The 16,372-nt window shown below is 39.2% G+C and overlaps 2 protein-coding genes across 2 annotated transcripts; one reads left to right on the plus strand and one right to left on the minus strand.

Annotated features, from left to right (window-relative positions):
• Window positions 1–221: 221 nt before the first annotated feature.
• Window positions 222–3,591, plus strand: LOC108079160 (myosin heavy chain, clone 203-like). The gene is made up of 8 exons (XM_017173410.3): window positions 222–333; window positions 459–1,279; window positions 1,343–1,565; window positions 1,638–1,799; window positions 1,961–2,179; window positions 2,236–2,733; window positions 2,793–2,867; window positions 2,926–3,591. The coding sequence occupies exons 2-8, from the start codon at window positions 468–470 to the stop codon at window positions 3,256–3,258; spliced, it is 2,322 nt and encodes a 773-aa protein (XP_017028899.1). The 5' UTR covers window positions 222–333; window positions 459–467; the 3' UTR covers window positions 3,259–3,591.
• Window positions 3,592–4,182: 591 nt separating this feature from the next.
• Window positions 4,183–16,251, minus strand: ATP7 (copper-transporting ATPase 1). Its single transcript, XM_017173543.3, has 3 exons — window positions 14,800–16,251; window positions 6,786–8,032; window positions 4,183–6,662 (listed from the first exon to the last, which is right to left on the minus strand). The coding sequence occupies exons 1-3, from the start codon at window positions 15,788–15,790 to the stop codon at window positions 5,076–5,078; spliced, it is 3,825 nt and encodes a 1,274-aa protein (XP_017029032.1). The 5' UTR covers window positions 15,791–16,251; the 3' UTR covers window positions 4,183–5,075.
• Between the last annotated feature and the right edge of the window lie 121 nt (window positions 16,252–16,372).

Genomic DNA, 16,372 nt, shown 5'->3' on the forward strand with positions numbered 1-16,372 from the left:
TAGATACCTTAGTTCTGTAATATATTTTTATAATTTATTATTATTTGTTGAGTCAATTTTTAAAATTGTATATATTTGAAACATAAAATTTAATAAATTTGAAATTTTCAAAATTTTATGAATTTAAAATTTTCAAAATTGTATCAATGTAATTCTATCATGGCCCCGTCGGGACTACCTTGTATAATTCTATCATGGTTTTCGGTATTAATTTGTAAACCAGGTGGTATTTTTAAGATGTAGCGACGCGGTCACACTGCAAAATTAACCGTTGCTTTTTCGCGCTTATTCTTGCAAAAGTTTCGTCGAATTTGTGAAAAAGTGGAAAAAAAGGTAAATATATCTTTCTTTTAGCACTAAATTGTTGTTCTATCGTGCACTCTATTGCCTAAGACTATGAAAATCACTGAAACTATCATTAACTGTTGATTTTCTGTACATTTCCCAAATACCGAAAGGCGATCGCCATGCCGCGTAAAGGCCAACAAAACCCAAAAAGTCCTGTGGCAATGCCTTCACGTAAATCGTTTCGCAGTCCCGGTTGCGAGACGTCCCAGGAAAAACCACCAAACGCTGTGGAGACTCAAAAAAATAGGGCTACTAGCGAAGCTAAGCGATTGCCCGTTGAGACATCCAAGATGGCGGATAACTGCAAAGATCTCAAGGTTAGCGAAGTTGCACACTCTGAAGGTACAGTTGCGTCTGCCAGTAAGAGCACTTTGAGCCAACTGGAAGTGTTCCAGACTCGGCAAGCTCGTCAATCTCCAGTTGTCACCAGCAAGAAAGAAACTGCTGATATCAACGCCGCCCCTATCGAGTCTTCCGCCAGGGCTCCAAAACGAAGCGGAACTCCGTTGCCAAAATCTTTTTTCGAGGACAAAGCAAAGAAGATAAGGATGACTCCTACGCAACTGGGGCTTGACAGTCCCAAGCCAACTCAATTGGAAGGGGAATCTTATCACAAATCCGACCCCAAGCCAAATCAAAACCAGGAAAACAATAATAAGGAAAACGAGAACCCTGGCATACTACGCCTCACAAACGAAACGAACGCAGATGATGCCCCTATGGCAGACATTGAGATAGCCTCCTGTCAGTCAATGTGGATCGCTGCCAAGGGTTTGCTGGCTTCTTCAGGCTACGATCTGTATTACCTCAACCAGTTTCAGAAGTTCTACGACAACTACAGGGCTTGCAATATAAAAACTGCCAATCGTTTGCTGACTTTGGCGAACAGTAACACCGAAAAACACAATGCAAATATTTCGCTGAAGAGTCGGTAAGACAAGCCTTTCCTGTCGTCACATTATCGATCATATACGCTTTATTCTGTACATTCCAGACTTAATGAGATGGCAATCAATAACAAGAGTCTGGCGAACAAGCTGGCCCTGCAGGAGCAGCTGGGCATGGAATTGCACGATAAGTATATAAACGCTCTAAAGATGCGTGTAGATATCGAAAAGAACTACAAGAACCAAGTTCAAGTGGCCAAGACACTTGTTGACCAGCAAAAGTTAGAGCTCGACAAGAACCTATCGGAGTTCGATCGTCTTAAAGCTGAGGTAATCGGTATTATCCCAATTTTTTATCCTTGAAATATTCTCCTATATGTATTTTGTTTTTTTCTGTGGTAGTTGAGCAACATGGCAAGTGATTTCACCGACCTGCAACAGAAGTTGAAGCAAACTGAAGCGACTACTGCAAATCTCTTAAATGAAAATAATAAGCAAGCGGCAGAATTGGAAGAGCAAAAGGTCAAACTGCAAGATACAGTTGCTGAACTTGCAGATTTTGAGGTATGTTTCTGATATTCACTGTTTTTAGATAGAACCCATAACTAAAATCCACTGTATTTGTTGTATTTAAACCAGATAACTCTGTATCCTCTTTGTTGTACTCGTTATACGTTTTACTTGCTCTATTTATACTCTCAACTCGTATTTCTATTCGTCAACAGAATAAATGTTATCAGCTCGATGCCGAATTGAGGGACAAGACACTGGAGTGCGATGGGCTCACCCAGCAGGCGTTGGACTTCGAAGAGCTGATGTTGTTCAACAACGAAATGGCAGCTCGCCTTGAAGAGCTGGAGGCCACTCAAACCTCACTGGTTGAGGTTAACGATGAGTTCGCCAGGGAATCAGTGGAACTGAATGCCCAAAATAACGCCCACAAAGCAAGTTTTATCCCAAAAAAAAAAGGAGTAATGCAATAAATGTATTTATTTTTCAGAACACCATTTCTAGCCTTATGTCGACTTTGGACAAGCAGTCACAGGATCTCACGAAATTAATAGAGAGCCAGGAGAAGCTCGAATTTGCAAACTTCCAGCAGGCCTCCCTGCACAGCGCAGAGCGCCAAAAGTGCGAGGCTCAAAACTTGGAGTTGCAGGAAACAATCAAAAGCTTGCAGAACATGCTGAAGGATCAAGGTCAAGTCTTGCAGGCTGAGCAGGAAAAGCTAGCTAAGGCCAACCATCAAAGTCTGGGGCTAAAAACCGAATTGGATGGCGAAAAAGAGCGCCATCAGGCCGATATAACTGCCCTCAAAACCGCACTTGAACATAGGGACAGAGCATCGAGTGCTGAGCAAGCGAAGATGCAAAGTCTTGTGGCTGAACTTGATGAGCTTAAGAAGGTGAATACCAACCTCAAGGATGAGAAGACGCAGATGGGCAATCAGTTGGCAGCTACTAAGGAAAAGTACGAGGCTGAACTAAAGGAGCAAATGGTAATACCACATTTTTTTTACATTATATTATATAATTCTACATATATTTATATTTGCAGAATAAGATGATCGCCCTGCAGGAGGACCTCGAGAACAAGGAAACCAAGCTAATTGCACTCGAGTACGAGAAGGATGTAAGTTGGAATTAAATTAACCTTTTTAGCTAAAAAATAATAACAATATCTGTGACAGGCCATCATAAAGCAGCTGAAGACCAAAATGAACACAATTTGCAGTACCATCACGCAGCCAATAGTTGCCTCAACTGAAGCCAAGTCGCCGCAGCCCACGACAAAGTACTCAAAGAGGCTGCTGAGAAAGACGCAGCCAAAATCAAAGCCCACTGTCAATAAGCCTTCGAGTTCCGCCAAAAAGCAAAATGCCAAAATATCTATATATTCGTCGGATACTGAAAGTGAGGATGATGTATTACCGCTCAAATTGGTATTTACCAAACGTGAAAATTTGGCTGTGGTGAAGCCTCAAAACGATGTGTTCGACGCTTTAAAGAAGGGCACAATTTAGAAAATCCGTTGGAGTATATTAACTACTACTATGTATGAACTTTCCATTTATTTCACTAAATAACTAGTAAGAAGTAACTATAGATTACCTTATGGTAATCTCATTGAAGTTCAGTGGTTTTGAAACCTTTTTTTTAAGTTATATTTATGTACATCTCTTAAAAAACTTGACGTGTTGAGCAAGTATTTCTCAAGAGCAAATATGTACTTTTTCGTTCATTTCTTTTAAGTGGAAGACCCCACCAGGCAATTTCTTTTCTTGACAATCTTGTATAAATTTCTATTCAAACATGTTAACTTTCATTAAAATAATATCGATAATTCGATTAATAAACATTCAAATATTGTTACTAACTAAAAACTTTATTTCATTTAATAAATTAGTATTAGTAATTGAGAAAAATAAATTCGAATAAATTTCCCAAATACTTTTGTTTATTCAATATTGAAAATGTTGATAAAATCAGTATAGATTATCAAAAACTATTCATTGAATATCAACAAAGAATATTCCATTATTTTCCGTTTTATATTTCTACACTGAAACAAAACCAATCCGAGTCGCAGTCCAACCTTTGCGGCACCTTTCCGATTTCCCCCCAAATGGGGGCGTTTCCCGGGGCAAAAATTCGAAAAAAAAATAGTAAATAAAAATAAGAAGATCCACTCGCCGACTTAATTCAGCAATCAAAGGCGAGTGCAACAACAGCGCGAAAGGGAAACTTCCAGACATAAAGTCCCTATAATTACCAATTTAGTTTCCTATTGCTTTCTCTGCAAGAGAAGTTGAATGATCATTACGATTGAGACCATTTCTGCAAGCTCTTATTCAAATTATTTTATATTCCTGTAAATGAAAGAAAAACCAATAAAAAATAATAAAAAAAACTATGCAATTTTTTGCCGGTATGGGGATTTTCTCTCCTCTCTGTATATCTCTCTGTCGTTTTATTTGTATTTACAATAACAATGCTTTTATCTCTTTCTTTTGTTGTATATAAAAATTAAAGTTACATATAAAGAATGTGGCTCGTTTTGTTTTTTATATATTTTTTTTTTTATTTTTTTTATATATATTTTATACTTGTGCCCAAATTGTCTTACAAGTGTTTTGTTTTTAAGGCCAATATGGGGTCAAGGATATTATATCCCTCTCTCGGGGATTGTTCGATTTTCTTCGTCTTTTTTTTATTTTTGTTTTTATTATTAACAATAAGTAACAATAGGTCAATAATGATGCTTCTGGTTGATGTCGCCTTGTGCCTTTGTTCAGTTAAACTTAATAATAGTATTTAGCTTACGATAACAAAAAAAAAAAATAATAATAATAATAATGAATAATAATAATTATGACAAAGAAAAACAGTAACTTATATATCTTTGAAGTAAGGATAGAAATAACAATATTTGCTTTTGTTTTTGTTTTTTTTTTTGGGAATCCCCTAAACAATATCCATATTGACCTAGGTCCGATAATCCACCCAAAAATTAAATACCAGAGAGAAAGCAAAGGATATTTTTGGGCTAAAATATAAATTAATTTCTGGTCTTTGAGCAATATATACGTACTGAAGAGATGCCCAAAAATACCCCACAAATTTCTCCCAAACTAGACTTAGGTAAGGAATAGCCTGCATATATGTACAAGGTTCTTATAATTCCCACTCTCTCTCTCTCTCTCTCTCTCTCTCTCTCTCTCTATCTTTCTCTCTCTGCATAGTTTCTAGTTTCATTTTAATGCCCGCTTTATAATTTTCACAATTTTACTGCAAATTTTATGTCGATTTTGAGGTCGTCCTGGAGGCCCTCCTCCCCCCTTTACAGCTTTTGCAGCTCGGTGAGGTCCCGGTCACTGGTATGATATCGGCTCTTGATAATCTTGGGTCGATCCTCGTACTGCTCCTCCGGATCCAGCAGACCCTCCTCATGGTGCTTGCCATCCGCCAAGGACAACCCACCGCCACCGCCGCCGCTGCTTCCATTGCCGTGCATGAAAATCCGCGAGATAAGCGATTGGCTGGATCGCTTGAAGGCCGTCCTGGCCACCGTCTTCTCGGGCAGATCGTCCAATCCCCGATGCAGCGATAGATTGTCCAGTTCATACTCCGAACCGCCGGCCCTCTCTGCCGCCAACTGGGCCTCATACTCCGCCGTTCTCAGCGTCTTGGCGGTGGGCTTGCGGTACATCTTCAGCAGCAGTGAGGAGCAGACCACGCTCACCGAACTGGCGGCCATGGCCACGGATGCCATCCAGGGCAGCAAAGTAAACCCATAGGGGGCAAAGAGACCGCTGGCCAATGGAATGCCCAGCAGATTGTACATGCTGGCAAAGAAGAAGTTGTAACGGATGCGACGCACCGTGCAACGGGAGAGATCCAGGCAGGCCACCACATCCAGCAGATCGTTACGCATGAGGACAATGTCCGAGGCCTCGGCGGCCACATCTGTGCCGGCGGCAATGGTAATGCCCACATCCGCCTGCGCCAGCGCTGGACTATCATTGACACCATCGCCGACCATGGCCACCCGTATGCCATTCTGTTGAATCCTCTGGATCTTGGCCACTTTGTGCGATGGCAACACCTCAGCGTAAACGGTTCGTATGCCCACCTCTCGTGCAATGCTGGCTGCCGTGTTTTTATTGTCGCCTGTAAGCAAAACCACATCGATGCCCATGCGCTTGAGCGTGTAGACGGCAAGATGAGCCTCCGGCTTAACCATATCGGAGACGGCAAACATGCAAACCAGCTGCCCATTGAGGGCACACAGCACCGCGGTGTGTCCCTTACGCTCCTCATGCTCCATGCAGTCACTAATTGCCAGCGGCACATCAATGGCATTGCGCTGCATCCACTCCCGATTGCCAATCAGCACCTTGATCTCGGGACCATCAATGATCTTCTGCTTGTGGTTATCTTCGGTGAGAAGCTCCTGCTCCTCCATTTCCAAGTCGGAGAGCAGTTGCTGGTGGGTCAGCAGCTCCCTGGATTTGCTGCCGCTGCTGCTGCTCTGTGGCAGCAGGTAGTCAATGCTGGCTCCATTGTCCACGGGCACCGGTCGATGAGGCTGATTGCGATGCAGGTTCTCGTAGTTGATGATTCTCTCGGCGTTGCAGGCCTGTCGCAGAGTCTGTTCGTAGTTGGAGACGGTGACGCGTATGCCACAGCCGGGCACTGCCTGGAAATTGCTGCTCTTGCCAAAGCTGGTCCCGACATTAAGCATCTCCTTGGCGAAATGGACGATGGCGGAGGCAATGGGATGCTCGCTGTTTTGCTCAGCAGCTCCCACGATGGTTAAGGCACGGGCCAGGCTGCACACCTGGGCGGGCACGAAGAGAGTGACCTTGCTGGTCATGGGAGTGCCATGCGTTATGGTGCCAGTCTTGTCAAAGACCACTGTCTTGACCTAAGAGAGGGAGAAAAAGGGGGAATGCATACATTAATATTCATAAAATTCAATTCAATTTCTAGATTTTCAAAAATAATAAGACTTTTTCTAGAGGGTTAAGCTCTACAATCCCACACTCACCTTATGGGCATTCTCCAGCGCCGTGGCACCCTTTACCAGCACTCCATTGATAGCACCCGTTCCGGTGGCCACCATAACTGCCGTGGGCGTAGCCAGGCCAAGGGCACAGGGACAGGCAATGGCCAAAACACTCAAAGCACACTTGAAGGCATAGCTAACGATAATCGTATTCTGATCCATATGCATCTTGTGCTCCATGGCCACGGGCACAAGATTGGGATTTGCAAAACCAATAATAATCCAACCGATCAGCGTTATGCTCGAGACAACAACCACGAAGGGCACAAAGTAGCCGGCAATGCGATCGGCCAGTTGCTGGATCGGTGCCTTGCTGGTCTGTGCCTCCTCCACCAGGCGGACAATCTGGGCCAGCGTTGTGTTCTCACCCGTGTGGGTGGCCTCCACAAGGAGAACACCATTCTGATTGATCGAACCGCCAATGACCACGGATCCCTTGCGCTTTGCCACCGGCATGGATTCGCCCGTTATCAGGGATTCATCGCAAGTGGAGTGGCCATACAGAACCTTGCCATCCACGGGCACCTTGGCACCGGGTATAACCTTCAGGATATCGCCACGCTGTACATAATCCACGGATATAACCTTCTCGCTGATGATGTCAAAGTCCGGTGAGATTTCCACCAGCAGGGCATCGGCCGCCTTGAGGGAGAGCAGCTTGGATAGGGCCTCAGAGGTCTTGCCCTTGGCAATATGCTCCAGCCAGCGGCCCAGGGAGATGAAGATCAGCAGCATGGGCGGTGTATCGAAGAAGGTCAAGGGGGAGCTATTCTGTTCCAGCAGGATTGCCGCTATTACCACAGCCACGGAGTACACGTACGAGATGGTGGTGACCATGGATATAAGGACGTCCATGTTGGTGGTGCCATGCTTAATGGCCCGATACGATTGCACGTAAAAGTGGAAGCCACCGAAGAATTGCACCGGTGTGGAGAGCAGGAACATCACCAGATTTTCCATCGACAGGCCCGGCACGATGCAGCACATGTTCGCATGACCCTTGTCGCTCATTTCCAGCATAAAGTAGATCATGGCCACCATACAGGGTCCGCCAAATATCAGGGAGACGAGGAAGGCATTCCGCCACTTACGGATCTCCTCCTTGTGCTCCAGATAGTTGTGGGCCATCTTGTCCCGGCCGGTCATCAGTTTGGCCTCAAAGCCCAGTCGCTCGATGGCCTCGCATATGCTGCGGGGACCCGTGTCCTCTGTGCTGTAACGGAATTTTCCTAAAAAAAAAAAGGTAAACAAAAATTATTATTATTAAGAGAGTTTTTTGGATTCATTTAGGAATTAGAAATTAAAAAACTTAAATATTTATTTATTTATTTACTTGTTTTTTAAATTTATATTACATTGTTAATATTTTAAATAATAACTTTAGTTTTTTCTGTATTGTAAAGGTTGAAATTATCGTATCTTGGATATATATATATTTATTTAAAATTATAACGGAATTAATAATATCGAAAAACATCGATATAACCGAAAATTGTATTAAAATTGTTCTTCTTTTAAATTCAAAATATTTTTCAAATTGAATATACATTAAAAACCTAATTTTTAACAACTTTTTGTATTAAATTCAACTTTAGGTCTTTTCTTTGACACCAGTTTTTCAAAGAGAATATTAATTTATCGCATATTAATCGCAAATATCTAGTTTTTTATCGGTCCTAACATTAAATATTGACACTGTATCATGAAATCGAACTTTTCTGCCTTTTGTAGAAGAAAAGTTCCAAATATAAATAAGCTATAAATCTAGATTAAAATAAAAAGTTATACTGAATTAATTAAATTAACTAAATTTAGTTCGATTTAATGCTTTATTTATATCAGAGTTATTTCAGTTAATTTTTAAAGCTGAAAACGAGACTTGTTCGATTACAGAACCAGTCGTAGAAAAATAGAGAAAGCTGCTGTTGCCTGGCATCAATTACAATTACATACAAGTCTACAGTGTTGGCCATCAAATTGGGGCCAATTACCCTGATATAGCTCCTAGGGAAAGTTCATTTTAGATGATCTTAAATGTTCTCTGTATATGTTCTCATAGAGGAAGTGGTCTTCTAGCATTAAAAACAAAACATCTTTTTCCAGAAGAGACTTCGAAAGGTATTTTCCCCTATATAGTTAAGACATCTTCTCATTAAGCAACTATATCTTGCTTTTGTTAAGAATTTCATCACAATTTCTGGCTTATCATTTTTATGGCCACTCCTGTGCATGTGCTTGAAATTCACTCGGAGAGAAAAATGTGTACAACAAATAAATAAATACAAAAAAAACTAGTGACAGGACGGAAGCTCTAGAGGTTGCAAGCTAAAGCCGGCTCGATTCTGGTATTGAAATTGGAGCGTTAAACCGGATTTAGTTGATTTCCATTTGCAAAATCGATTGGCAAGAGGAGAGTATGTATTACGAGTATACCCTAATGTGTTTTGCATTGTGAAGAACCTGGTGTATATTCTGAAATTTTTGCAGGTCATTGATTAAACCTAAAGGTAAACCTTGAGGTATGGTAAAATACTCTAATACTTTCTAGTTTTTATATATATTTTCTATTAGAAGAACTTTAACTATTTCATACAAATTTGAATAAATGTAAATAGTATACAAATGGTATTATGAAGGGACAATTCTTTTTTGAGCGGTCAATGCTCTTTTAATAATGTTCTCTCTTAAGCGGACAAGTGACCTTGAGGTATCGTAATACTTATAAGTAAAAACACTTTCTAGTTTTTATACATATTTTTATTAAAACAACATTAACTATTTAAAAAAAAATTTAAATAAATATAACTAGAACAAAATGGTATTACAAAAGGACAGTTTTTTCTTTAGCGGACAATGTTCTTTGATAAAAAACAACTTTCTATCTACTATCTTGCGATTGATAAATTGTATAACGATATATAAATTGTATAATAAAGGGACAAGAAAAAAAACATAACCAACCCTCATCATATCTATAGCTATATCATGTAAAAATTACTTTATTAATTATTTTATTTATATAATTTAAAGGTCCACTCTAATATAATAGACAAGTCAACCATGTGGCTAAAAACTAAAACATGCAGGCGCTGTGAATTAAATAAATATCCGTGTAGCTTTAGAGCTCTAAGGCCTGGAAGCCTTTGGGGACCCCGTTAGTGGGTTCATCGCTCCCGATAAGATAACATAGCTAAACTTTTCAACTTTCGTCGCAAGTGTGTGGGTATGTGTGTGTATGATTCGCATGTACCTTCAGTTATTGCCGCTGATTATTAGCATGTTACCCACCAACCCACCGATCTTGCTGTCATCTGTTGTGCATGTTTTCACCCGCCCTCGAAGGTCTCATCGTCATGTTATTGCTTTTCCCAGTAGCCCAGAAAAGCGTATGAGGCATTTTTCATTATGCGGGAAAGAAGGAAAGCACCCACATGTCCCTCCTGATAAGCGCGACTAGTAATCGGCAAGCATGACTCGATGAAATCGCATGTGTGCGTTATTATAATGAGAGCTTTAAAAGGCGAGTGCATTTATCATATCAAATGGTAGTCAAGTGAGGCTTTGAATATATTTTAAGTAAATAAAGTGCATGGGTTGAGTAACAACTAAGCCAAAAACTAGATTTAATAAACAAAAGAAGCATTATGCGTTTCAGAAGATATTTTCAATTTTAAGATTCCAAATTAAACATTTAACTAACATAAAATATTATAAAAAATTTTCATAATATCCAGAGTTAATTTCAGATCACAGAAATTACTTAATTTATGTATTATAAATATTATACAAATTTTTAATGTTTCCAGAGTTAATGTAAAATCACAGAAAGTAGATAATTTATATGTCTGTATTAATCAGACATGAAAAATATATAAGATTCTATTCTATTATAACAAAATATATATAAACTATGCACAAGTTTATAAACTTTTTAGAACTCTCCTCCAACATCATCAGAGCTTACTCATCACAAAAAAATAACCTAGGAAAATAAGATGCTCCACGAAATGCATGTGAAAACCCCTAGAAAATGTATAAAAAATCCCCTCTTTCCTTCTTTTATACTTTTTTTTTTTATTAAGTAATTTATTTTAGGACCCAGTAATTTGCAGTAATCTAAATGAATATCAACAAGTTACTATATAAGGAAATTGAACGACTTCCCAGATACGAAGGGCCGACAGAACACATGATATCATTGTTTATCGTTCAATTAGCGGGTCAGCAAATGGACACCATTGGACATTATTATCTACTATAGAGTCGTGTGCAAAATCGGGCCAGGATTAGGCAGCATAATGCCCTGATCACACACCCAAACAGATATCGAGTGCAATGGCCAAGGGTGACAATTGACTGCTAATTATCGATGGGTTTACTCCTCCGCGCAACGATCGATCTTCGATAAATGATGGGAGTTTTTTTTTTTTTTTTGTGGGCCGTGTGCTTGTTTACATTCCAATTGCTATGAATCAAGCTGCCAGAGATGAATAAAAAGCAAAACAAAAAACTGAGTACAGGCTTCATAAACTTGAATTAATAATTCAAACATGTTTTTTTAAATCTTTTCTTCATTTTATTCAATTCAAATAAACAAGTAAAGAAGCTCAGTCGTATAACTTTAAAAACCATAGATTTCTTCTTTTTTGATTGGTTTTAATATTATAATATTTTAAGGATAGAAATTAATTGAATGCATGCCAACTGATAATGATTTCGATTTATATATTCAAGCTTTCCTTTTTTAATTCTTGACTCGCTTGACTGGCTACCCCCTTATCGCTGTTGTTACAATTTTAGAACAATTTCAATTCGTTGTGAGATTGCTCGTAGTTTTTGCTGTTGTCGTGCACTTATCGCCGGCCGATAAGAATCGGGAGGAAACATATGTTTTGCCCAACAGTTTACACGCCCAATTCCGACTACCGATGAAGTGGAGCCAAGAAAACAAGGAAGCACAACAAGAAGTCGAAGCCGAACCAACAAGTTAGTTTTGTTAAGTTAACTAAGTGTTTAAGCAAAGTCAACTAACAATATTTTCAGCTTAAGTTTAAGTTTAAAGCTAATGGCCAAGTGCAGCAAATGATTATCAAGGGAACTTCTCTGACTAATCGAGGGAAAAATGGTATCTAGACCAAAGATTTTTACTTATTTATTCATTTTTTGCTCTGAATAGATTGCATTTCTAGTCTCAAAGTGGTTTCCATTTTATATATACGTTTTTTTCGCTGACGATTTTCTCCATCGAGTGATTTTATCCATGAAACCGAAACCAGTTTCATTGCAATCATAATTATTAAGCTCTACTTTATTCATGAAACTCTGTTTTTTTTTCTCTTGCTATTTGAAACGGCTCACGTACGCCATGCAAAAATTTTCAATTCAAAAGGTGAAACGTGGTAAGTTACCGGGGGGGTAAATATATTAATAAATAGCGGAATAATTATTAAGGTATGCCAACGGATTTCCTTGGGTCCAACCAGAACATAAAGCGAATGTGTGATCAAACATTAGTTGAGCGAATTTTATATTGCATAATCCGGCCACTGATTTCAAATGGAGATCTGCGAGACAAGCCCCAAAAAAAAAAAAGAGCACAACTCTAAATCAAAGTGAAGGTGAATGAAACTGAAAATGCACAGGAAAAAAATAGGGAACAATTTATGGTTCAATGAATAAAACATTATAACAACAAAAAACAGAAGTGGAATAAATTTTACAGTATTTCTTATTAGAAAATATTTATGCTAATTATTAAAAAAAAATATTTGCTTGATTATATTTATTATAAAAAAAGGTTATATATATTTATTATAAAAAAAGTGTATATATATTTAAATTTATTTGTTTAATTATATTTATTATAAACATGTTTTATATATTTACATTTATTTGTTATTTTTTAAATTATATTTATTATAAAAAACTTAAAATATTTCAATTTTAATTTAATTTTTTTATTTATTTAAGAAAATAATTATTTATTTAATTATATTTAATTTAAATTAAATTTCCTTTTTTTCTTTATTTTTATTTAATTTTTTTTTTTATTATTTATTTTAATTGACTTGATTCTATTTTCTTTCAGTGCAGAAAGTGGAAGTGAGTGGAGTTCGTGGTCACGCATGCGGAGCAGGGAGAGCAGCTCCAGCAAACTCAGGAAAAAAAGAGAGGAGAGCAGTCTTCCAGACAAAAGCCAGATTCATTTAGTAGTTGTTGTATTCAAACGTGAATAAATATGTATATATAAAATATATATACTTGTGTATGTATTATTATTTTGGGTGTGAGAGCTTGATCTCTTTCACTTTTGTTTTGTTTTGATTTGGCAAAGCGGACTTTCAATTTCAAGGCTTTAAGTGCTAGTTGGTAAAGGTAAATGGGAAATGTTGCCGTCAATAAATATATAATTTTTAATAAATACTTTCAGTTTAATTAAAATGTAATTTTTATTAAATTTTGTTTTAATTTTTATATAATTTTAATTTAATTTTTGTGATTAATTTTAATTTCATTTTAATATAATTTTATTTTTAATTTTAATTTTATGTTAATTTTTTTTTTAATTTTGATTTAATTGTAATATAATTTTAATTAATTTTTTCACTTAATTTAAATTTAGTTTAATATAATTTTAATTAAAATAAAACTTTAATTACATTTTTATTTAATTTTGATTTAATTGTTATATTATTTTAATTTAATTTTTATTTCATTTTATTATAATTTTAATTTAATTTAAATTTAAATTTGAATTTAATTTGTATTCAAAAATGTTACAAAGACACACCCCACACATACACATAGTAGATATCTTGAGCTTTTGTTCTTTGTCCTGTAATCGTTTATTGATCTTTCTCATTTATTTATTTATATTTTCATTGAACAGCAAATGAGTCTTTGTTGAATTGGTAAACCTTAAAAAATAAATAATTTTCTTATAATCCCAACTGGCTTTTAGTATTTAAATAAAATCTTAAAACATAAATCTCTACTAAAGAACTTTGAATATCAATTAATGGAATTTTTCTCTTAATTTTCCCTAGTGCAAATATGCAAAATCACTGTCCTCCCACACATTCCCTCTGCCCTTTGGCGACACCCGGCTCTGGCTCTCCGGCTGTTCCAGATAACTTTAGTGCCCACGCACACCAACTCGGATCAAAGCACTTTAATCTAGTCGCCATTGTTTGCTCCAAGCATAGTGCAGTGTATGTGTGTGTTTAGTACTTTCTTATCGTCCGCAACTGCCCCTCCCCACACACATCCTCATCCCCATCCCTCCATTCCAGATTCCAGCCCATCCCGTTTCAAAGAGCATAAAGTAAAGCGTGTATATATCAGTTACAATAAACAATTGGCGGGGCCAAATTGTCAATTGTGAACGAACAACAGAGGAAATATTTGCACCGATTCCGCCCCCCGTCCGCCCCCTAGGCAGCTGTTGCTATTCTCGAAAATCATATTTACTTAATATTTTGTTAAAAATACAAAAGAAATTGGGGCAACTGGGAGTACTCTTTCCAAAGGGTCACCTCGCCTAGACATTTCTTTTCGCCAGAAAAGTTTTCTTTTCTGAATTATTCTTTGTAAGCCGATAAATGTTTATTTAGTTTCAAAGAAATCTCAAAAGCAGACTTATTACAAGCTTTAAATTGCAACAACTGAAACCCTATTCAAGGGTTTATATTGAGCGGAATTTGCAGTTTTATTTTTCATCGAGTTCTCCCAGTTGTGGGTGTTGCTGGGTGCAAAATAAACCGCAACAGGTGCGATGTCACCAAGTGATAAACGAATCCGTTTCAGGTGCTATCGCCTCGCCATTTATGGGGAGTTCAAGCCTGCATTTATTGCGCAACACTTGTCGGAACTTGGGAATGATATAGGGAATAAGTGCATTCAGGATTTTACAACCGGACACTTGTGGCATGCATTCCATAATTGGAATGTGTGACAAACCATTGAGGATTAGTGAATAAAGAACCTTCAAACTCACCCCTTTTTGTCAGCAGTGTTACGGAGGCGGAGGTCACGCCCTTGATCTTCAGCACATGACTCTCTATTTTGTTGACGCAGGAGGCGCAGGTCATGCCCATGATCTCCAGTTCCACCTCCGCCTCGCCGTTGTCCGGCTCGTCGATGAGCTCTGTGGGAAAACCCAGCTCGGTAATGGACTTGGCTATGTTCTCCGCCGTCAGGACATTGGCATTGTACTTGACCTCCGCCTTGGCGGCCAGCAGAGCCACCAGTATGCTGTCCAGGCCATAGATCTTCTTGCAATGCTTCTCGATGGCGGCCACACAGCTGGCGCAGGTCATGCCACGAATGTGCAGGAAACACTTGGTCAACAGCTCCTGTTCCACGGGTATGGCAACGGCATTGCCATTCTGCTGGACGGGATCTGGACTCTTTCGTGGTGATCTTCTACTAGGCGGCGACCTAGGACTTGGGGTGGTGGATTGTGTCGCTGTTGAGGTTGTTGTTGTTGTTGCTTGCACCGACGCCTCGAAGCCCATGTCATCAATGAGCTCGGCTATCTGTTCAGGTGTTAACTGGGCGGGATCGTATTGGACGCGGGCATTCTTGGCGGCCAGTTGCACCTCGATGGCGAGAATGCCGGGCTTGGTGCCAATATTGCCCTCAATATTACGCACACACGACTGGCAGGTCATGCCCACCACCCGGATGTTGGTCCACAAGCCAGCACCACCGTCAGTCGCCTTATCCTGGTCTATTTGCTCCCCGGAATAGCTGCACTCGAAGCCCATGTCGTCGATATCGCTGGCTATCCGGGCGGGATCAGTCTGTTGTGGATCGTAGTCAAAGTAGCCGGCCTGCTCCTCCAGCAGGACACGGGTTCCAAGCACGCCAGGCTTCTGGCCAATATGCTCCTGGATGTTGCGCACGCAGGACTGACAGGTCATGCCCACAATGGGCAGGCGCACCGTCGTGGCCATATTCGCTCCCAGTTCACTCGCCGTCGCCATCCTGCAACAGCAGCTGCATGCGGGTGCGCGTATCGCTTTTGGGCCGAAAACAAACTACGAGCGAATCAAATGTAGCTGGAATTGATTTTAGAATTTTGGAGAATTACAAATTGAGTTCCTTGTCCCCCACTCGGTCTCGCTCTCGCGCTATTTCTCTGCCGCACTGCGATATATTTTATTACGAAAACGAAAGTATAAACTTTGGTGTTACGAAAAAAACTACTTTTGTTGCCTCTTGGCTGGGTTCAGTTCGACTCGCTCGGGTGTTGCGTGTGTTGTGCCGAGGCGGAGGGCTCCTGCGACGCTTTTCAATTAGCCCAACTTCACACGAAACTCACAAAATCGCGACGCGGCCTGTTTCTGCCCGTCCGTTGTGGTGTGTGCGGGATTTGTTTAATTTTCCAATTAGCAGGCAACAGCTGCTGCACTGCTCGTCGTCATTGTTCCCACGGCACGCAACTTGCGCTGAGAAAATAGCGATTTAGCTATCGATACCGCTATCGATAGTCCAGTACTATCGATGATGATGATGCCCAGGTGAAGGAATTTTATTTATTTTATTTGAATTTATTTTTTAATAAA

This window comes from Drosophila kikkawai, chromosome X (assembly GCF_030179895.1).
Source record: "Drosophila kikkawai strain 14028-0561.14 chromosome X, DkikHiC1v2, whole genome shotgun sequence".
Taxonomy (NCBI): domain Eukaryota; kingdom Metazoa; phylum Arthropoda; class Insecta; order Diptera; family Drosophilidae; genus Drosophila; species Drosophila kikkawai.

Coding starts and splice junctions, on each gene's coding strand:
- LOC108079160 (XM_017173410.3), top strand. CDS start 468: ATGCCGCGTAAAGGCCAACAAAACCCAAAAAGTCCTGTGGCAATGCCT. Junction 1,566..1,637: donor TCGATCGTCTTAAAGCTGAG/GTAATCGGTATT, acceptor TTTCTGTGGTAG/TTGAGCAACATGGCAAGTGA. Junction 2,868..2,925: donor CACTCGAGTACGAGAAGGAT/GTAAGTTGGAAT, acceptor TATCTGTGACAG/GCCATCATAAAGCAGCTGAA.
- ATP7 (XM_017173543.3), bottom strand. CDS start 15,790: ATGGCGACGGCGAGTGAACTGGGAGCGAATATGGCCACGACGGTGCGC. Junction 8,033..14,799: donor AACACTGCTGACAAAAAGGG/GTGAGTTTGAAG, acceptor TTTTTTTTTTAG/GAAAATTCCGTTACAGCACA. Junction 6,663..6,785: donor CGCTGGAGAATGCCCATAAG/GTGAGTGTGGGA, acceptor TCCCTCTCTTAG/GTCAAGACAGTGGTCTTTGA.